The sequence below is a fragment of the Magnolia sinica genome, chromosome 18, assembly GCF_029962835.1.
Source record: "Magnolia sinica isolate HGM2019 chromosome 18, MsV1, whole genome shotgun sequence".
Lineage (NCBI taxonomy): Eukaryota > Viridiplantae > Streptophyta > Magnoliopsida > Magnoliales > Magnoliaceae > Magnolia > Magnolia sinica.
Window position 1 is genome coordinate 57,997,703 of NC_080590.1, and position 7,668 is coordinate 58,005,370.

At 38.4% G+C, this 7,668-nt stretch overlaps 1 protein-coding gene across 1 annotated transcript; it reads right to left on the bottom strand.

The window, feature by feature from the left end:
• Positions 1-306: 306 nt before the first annotated feature.
• Positions 307-3,470, bottom strand: LOC131233637 (putative receptor protein kinase ZmPK1). The gene is made up of 2 exons (XM_058230419.1): positions 850-3,470; positions 307-591 (listed from the first exon to the last, which is right to left on the bottom strand). The coding sequence occupies exon 1, from the start codon at positions 3,411-3,413 to the stop codon at positions 981-983; it is 2,433 nt and encodes an 810-aa protein (XP_058086402.1). The 5' UTR covers positions 3,414-3,470; the 3' UTR covers positions 307-591; positions 850-980.
• Between the last annotated feature and the right edge of the window lie 4,198 nt (positions 3,471-7,668).

Sequence of the window (7,668 nt, forward strand, 5' to 3'; positions counted from 1 at the left end):
TCAACAAACGGCGTTCTAGAATAACAAACACCGTACCCAGCGAACAAAGGAAGAGGAGAATCTCTGAGCTCTATCCGAAATCGTCTTTAATTTCATTCAATTTCAGCACAAGATCCTTTACAAATGCCGAGAAACAAAGCCTTATATAAACCATCTACAAATAGAAACATATACAAATCCCAAGATTCTTAGAAGTGACCTGACCATCATCGTATTCGTGCCCATGTTATCAACCGTCCAGCCCTTTTTCCTCAATCGACCAGATTGTATCCAGTCTCGCCTACTGTGCATCAGGTTTGCGATTAATTTGACAGACCGCATTGAAGATGAGCCATGCTCCCAAAATCTCTCAAATTGGAAGATCTTAGCCACCCAATCTTTGACCACCCATTTCTCGTTGAATGTGGATTGAAGGTTATGTGATGTATCTGATTTAGTACACAACTGTCTCTCTCCCTTCAAAGTAAGAATCCCAAATCAGGCCCATCCTACAATCATACGTGCCAATATGTGAATTTGGAGATTTTTGGGTAGTTACCTATTAGTTTTCATACCCTCCTCCATCAAGAATTTTTGTGACACCCATTATAACTATTCAAATGCACAAAAGCATTTGCATAGCTTTCAGACCGGATTGAATACATTTCCCTCGCAATAGAATAAGTTTAAGTTAAATTTTGAGAGAGATTCACTGGATTTAATATTCCATTGAAAACAAGTCAAGCATGGAAATAAATTACAAGGATTTCTACTAAAACATAAAGCATAAAGAGTAGTTATAAAATCTAAACCTACTAATGTGGTCCACATGATCTTTGATGGCAATGAAATAGATGAGTGAGATGTTACCTAAACACTCCACAGTCCATACGAAATGTAGTATGTTTCGTCCAAGTCACATAAAAGCTGGAGCCCTCCTGATGAATGGCCAATATTTTGCAACGTGCACCACTTTGGCACATGCATACTCAAGCAAGGTTCTAGCCAAACTCGTGCGAGGACCCTTCACATCCCTCATGGTTATTTTCATGACCAAGGAGCATCTCTGCAACTTGGCTCATGGTGGGCCTCGCATCTCTTTCCTCCTCCACACATTGCAAAGCCACTCTAACAAGAAGTTCCATCTTAGCCAAATCATACCTACTATCAATCCTCGGGTCCATGATTTCTTCAATACTACGTTGATTGGAAATGGCCCCACCATTCATCACATCCCTCACCCATGGTACTAACTGTCCACCTCCTTCACCTCCTTCACCTCCTTCGTCCAGGACATGGAATCTGGTCGGCCTCCTTCCAGTCACCATCTCCAACATAACAATCCCATAGCTGTATACATCCACCTTCGACGTGATCGGAAGATTCAAGATCCATTCAGGAGCCATGTAGCCTCTTGTTCCTCTGACCGTTGAGAAGCTCGATCTATCATTCCCGTGTCGATCCAACAGCTTGCACAAGCCAAAATCGGCCACCTTCGGCTTGTAGTCACCGTCCAATAGTATGTTCTGGGGCTTAACATCGCAATGTAGGACCCACTCAAGGCACTCGTCATGCAGATAAGCTAAGCCTTTTGCAGTCCCTATAGCAATTTCGAACCGCTTCGCCCAATCAAGAGAATTGGAGAAGAGATTCTCAGCTAAGGATCCATGCTCCACGTATTCATACACCAAAAGCCTATGTTTCCCTTCTGCGCAAAAACCCCGCATCTGTATCAAGTTCATGTGATTGATCCGCCCGATAGTAGTCACCTCAGCGAGAAATTCCGCTTCCCCTTGATTGATTCCTTCCAGCCGCTTGATGGCCACAACCCGTTGATCTGACAACACTCCTTTGTATACGACTCCCGCTCCCCCTCTTCCAATTTCTTCACTGAAATTCCCAGTGGCCTTCTTTAGCTCAGCATAACTGAATTTCTTGAATCCAGTCGCAGCAAAGAGGTACCCTTGTTCAATGGCATTCGAGTCATGGTTATTTATGAACATGTACCAACATCCGATGAGTATAAAGACTAGCTCGACTCCACCAAGTGCAGAAACAAAAAGCAAAATGTCTTTAATGGAGACGTTCTCTTTCTTTGTTTCATACGTCCTGGGCAATTCGATGGGAGCCTTCGGTGAACACTTCAATTTGATTCCATCTGTGAAGTTTTCTTTGGAGAAGGTCCTGTTACTCGACACTTTGATATACATGGTCCCCGAGAACGATAATTCCCGGTAGCCATTGAGCAATAATGTTTTCGGGAAACACCGACCTCGCCCGTCTATGTGGTACATGAAAGCTTTACAAGAACACAACTGCAAGCATATGTTCTTGCAATCTTCCAGACTTAATTTCTCAGTGTAGTTGAAATCATAGCCATAGTAATCTAAATTAGCAATACTGTAAAATGATGAAGCGTTAGTGTTGCAGGAGAGATTAAATGTCGGCTCACAACCCTGCGACCAGTCGGTGGGGTCTTTCACCTTGAACCCAGGCAGACATGTGCATCTCCTTTCAGGAGAATGGATACAGACTCCGTTGGGCCCACATAGGCCGTGGATGGTGCATAATCTTGTGATGGCTTGCCATGAAACAGCCCAAGTCCCGTTCTTCTCATTTAAGCTGTAGAGCCGAACATTCCCATCGAAATCCATGGTTAGCCTTCTTTTGGGTCCTAACCCAAAATCCGAACTTATGAATTTCAAGTCATCAGAAGAATGGAATTGGCCGAGAGGATCGAATATAGCAATTCTACTATCGTTGTAGGTCGTTCGTCCAACTTCCCAGCTAACGCGGCCAGGGTCCGGCCAATAAACGCTCGATATAGTGGGACCGTTGTACAGTAGGCGTAGAATGTTGTCATTATCGAAGTAGAGAGAGTAAAAACCAGAAGAGTAATTAGTTCGGCTTCTAGAAGAAATAAGCTTCGAGCTCTTGGTGAGTAGTTGTTGTGGAAGGACAGTATCCGTTGGGAAATCAAAGCTTTGCCAGAGCGTAACATTTTCTTGAGACTTTTGGAGAATGAGATTTCCTGTGTTCTCGAGGCGTAATTGCACTGAGGAATTCGAGGTAGTGTTTGTAGTCCAAATGGTGGACCGCCTACCGTCTCTTAAGATGAGATTTCCATCTCGCTGCAGGTAAAGAATGGAGCGTCTTCCATTAACTGGGTAGTCACGATTCGCCATCCAAACGGGGGTGAAAATGGTTGATTGGTTGAACCATATTGCAAAGTAATAAGCGTTGTCACCGATCCTGTAGAATCCGGCAGAGAAGGTGCCATCTGGTGAAACGAGAATATTATCAGGTCTCTCGACGGAGAGCGATGATCCACCTCTCAAGCTTTCAATGGAGGAGGAGAGGGAAGGAAGAGCTATGTAGGTAAAGAAGAAAATGATGTAGAAGCTTTGTAGGGGCTTTGTATGATGCATGGTCATGGAAACGGAATTAAGGTAGATGAGAGAATGTGTGGTAGGTGTTGTTATTGATCTATCGTTTCGTTGAGATATAAATAAAGAAGGAGAGAGAGAGAGAGAGAGAGAGAGAGAGAGAGAGAGAGAGCAATATCGATCAGAAGATCCGGGCCATCTCTTTTAGTTGAATGTAGACCCTTGTGTCTGTATTCAACGGTTGTCCTGTCAAGGAGACTTGTGGAATACAACAGATGAATGACCTAGATTACTGAACCTTATATTCTGTGGAATACAACAGATGAATGTCCTGTCAAGGGCCCCACTTTTCAGAAATGAAAATCCGTGCATGCTGTTCAAAAATGCAGGACATGTATCATGCAATACATCCTACTTCAGCGTATCCGAACCTTACATCTGGTGGTTGTAATATGGATGGCCAATGGTACAAAATGCTGATGGAGAATCCTAACTATCCATTTGAATCAGACAGCTACAACAAGCGGAATGTGAGTTCCGTAGTCGAATCATTCAGAGTGGAATCTACAAGATGAGCGTCACCAAGATGGACGGTTATAATCATCCAAGAATGGACGGTTCTGATAATTAAAAAATGGGCACAGTTGGGGAAAGGGATTGTGTGGTGTGCCACTCACGACTAGCTCGAGGTGTGCTGACGTCACCAAGTTCTGTTACCCTCACCATGATGCATGATGTATTCGTTATATCCGCCCACCGATTTTACGTGATCATTGTAGGGCACGAGTAAATAAAAAATGAAGTAGATCTGAGGCTAAAGGAGACCACCCCCACAAAAAGCAGCGGGCGTTGAACATCTACCGTTGAAAACTTCATCAAGCTACAGAAGTTTTCGATCAATAATATATTTTTTTTTTCCGTTTATCCAGGTCCGTATGACCCCATTAATAAGTTAGATGGAAAATAAACATCATAGTGGCCCTAACAAGGTAACAATGGTGGGAATTATTATCTCCACTTCTTTCTATCGTGTGGTCCAATTCATATTTAGATGTTTTAAATTTTGGTTTATTGGGAATATTTATATTTTATTAGTAATAGACTATGTCACTAAGTGGGTCAAAGCGATCCCGTGCCAGAATAATGATCATGAAATGGTCATTCGATTCTTGAAAGAAAATATCATTTTCCAGTTTGGAACGCTTCGGGTCATCATTAGTAATGGAGGTTCATACTTTTGTAATACGCCATTTGAGAACTTAATGAAGAAATATGACATCTCTCATAAAGTGAACACTCCATACCACCTGCAAATAAGCCGAGATTTTCAACAGGAAAATTAAGCAAATTCTGAAAAAAAGGTTAACATTGACCGTAAGGATTGGTCAATTCACTTGACTGATGTCCTATGGGCTTACCGTACAGCTTTTAAGACCCCCATTAGAATGTATCTCTTTAGACTCATCTATAGGAAAGCTTGCCAACTACCTTTGGAGTTGCAGCATAGAACCTACTGGGCTATTAAAAATCTGAACTTTAATTTGGATAGCGCAAACTTAAATTGAATTAATTGGAAGAAATCCGGAACGGCGCTTATGAGAACTCGAGAATTTACAAGGACAGGATGAAGGTATTCCATGATAGGAGCATCTTTCAGAAATCATTCATAACCGGTCAAAAAGTCATTCTGTACAATTCTCGGTTACATCTTTTTACAGGTAAACTTCGATCTCGTTGGACCGGTCCCTTCATTGTTACTAATGTATATCCTTATGGGGCCATCGAGATAAAGAATTCGACGAATGAAAATGTTTTCAAAGTGAATAGGCATCGCCTCAAGCTATTTGTTGAGAAGTTTGATTCAGAGAACATGTCTATGCCTCTGACTGATCTTGTGTACCAGGATTGACTTCCTAGTCTGACAGAAGTGTTGTTAGGTTTATTGATTTCAAAGGATTTAGGATTAGGATAGTTTGATTTCAGTTTGTTTAGTCTTCATGTTATCCCATTACTTGTTAAGAACTTTGGAAAAGCTTCAATTCTCATTCTTCAGGTATTATCTTCTCATCACTTCTCATTTCTTTTTGTTATCTCATGTGAATTGCATGCTTACATCTTTTACATTAAAGACAATGTAAATTTTAGGTTAGGGGTGTGGATTAGATAAACTAATTAGTATTTTCTTAGTATTTGAGTAAAAAATTTTAAAAATTTTCAATCTTTCAAATTAAAAATTTATTTGGGAAGCAATAGTTTACGCATTTAAGAATACCTTGAGTATAATGATAAGATAGAGATTGAACTCTAAATTGTTGGAGTTTGATCAACTAAATAAGATTATTGTTTAAGTTCTTTCATCTAATTGACTAAGAGGAAGTTTGAATATAATGTTAATCTAAGTCACGAGCCACATTCGAATTGTTTTCTGTAAATTATGTTATAATTTGTACTTATTAGTATGTCTATCATTGATAGATGTTGAGAATTAAGTTTGGAGAATTTTATCCACCTTAAAAGATGAAAAGAACCAGTTAAAAAATAGTGAGATCGACAAAAAGGTCATGTATGGTGAAAAGACTAAAAAAGAATGAAAAGAATGTAAAGTCTGAAAAGAATCAATAAAAAGAAACCGTCGATATAAAATTAAAAACTTGAAAAAGAAGGAAAATGGGATAAGTTCGGAATCAGCACTTAATTATTCACGTGATCCTGAGGTGATGAGCATGGCTAATATTATGAAATAATAGTACTTTTATGGACAGTAAGTTGAAATTCATTAAGCACATTGGGAAGACTTAATATATTAACGTATGCTCTTAATTGATTGATGAAGAACCTATTTGATTGATATATTATTTGATTCGGTTTTAGGTTTTCAAATTTTCACTCTCGCTTCTTTGGATTATACTCATTCATACTTGTTTATACAAAAATTCTTTTCTAAAGAAGCTTTGAACATTGGGAATTAAAGATTATGTCACGCATATTTTGCTCAGGACTAGCAAAATACTGGTTGGAGGGTGTGTTGAATGTAAAGTATTTCATGTTTTTTCCTATTTATACCTTGGTTTTATAAACATGATAATGCTTAATTGATCTAATTATACACGTTTTCATGTGCGCGGTGATTTCGAGAGCTTAAGGTGAAATTGATGCCAAAATGAATATTTATGCTCAAAAGATTACTAAATGAAGATTTGAAGATTTGGAAGTCATTAATGAAGAATTCACATGCCAAAGATCTAAGGAAACCAAGTGAGGAATGAAGAGAATCGAAGATTTGAAGTGAAGAAAAAAAAATCCTAAAAATTATCCCAAAAAAAAATATATTATTGAAAATTGTCCTGAAAAAACATATTCTGAAACTCTGAGTCTGGAAAATAAAAATTCTTGAAGTATATTTTAGGAAACTACACAAGGTGCGTAAATTTGAAGCGGTTTCTAGATTTTTTTAACTCGGTGTGAAAGTTGAAATTCCACAACTATAAATAGGACTCCCTAGCATGCTCCAAAACATCTTCTAGGGTTTGGAAAGGGAAATGAGGTATAGGTGGAGCACCGATGATGTTCTTCTACTCCGATTTCTTCATGGGTTCTAATAGATTTTTCTATTTTTCTTATGTTTTTTAGTTAGCTATGACTAGCTAATTTCTTAATTAGGGCTACGAGGTGAAGCTTGTAGCGTGTTTGGATGATTATCTTGCTTTGATTCTTGTTCTAATTAAACCTCATCGATTTATAGTTTGATATTAAAGGAATATTTTCAGTTTTCTATGATTTATCATGACTAAAATTACACTAGATGCTGTGATAACTTTGGATATCTTCTTTTCCGGTTTTAAGATTGTAAGATTGGTAAATTCTATTGTTCACCATCGTCTCTTGGGTATGGTAGGGTGATAGAATTCTTTCCAATCATTATAATTCTCCTCTATCGAGAATTAGGTTAATGAAAAGTTTAGATTTGATTTAAATTGCTTTATCTTTCAATTTGATAGGATAGGACTCCAATTCCAATTGCGTTCCTTGAATCAAGTAAGGTATCATCTCGATAACTACAAGTGAATCCTTAGCACCCTAGTTCCCACCTTTAAATTCAAAAGTTTTAATCAACATTATTCACCATTACTCTCAATTATTTAAATTTTAATTTAGATTTTTTTCTAGTTCTAGTTCTAATTATTTTCAAAATACGTACAAGTTTAGTCCTTGTGGATTCGACTTTAGTCTTATCAAGTTATTATTATATCGTGACCCTACACTTGGAGTTGTGAACAATAGGCATGGTATAAAATTTTACATG

Excerpts from the sequence above, each read along its gene's own strand:
- LOC131233637 (XM_058230419.1), bottom strand. The coding sequence starts at position 3,413 with ATGACCATGCATCATACAAAGCCCCTACAAAGCTTCTACATCATTTTC.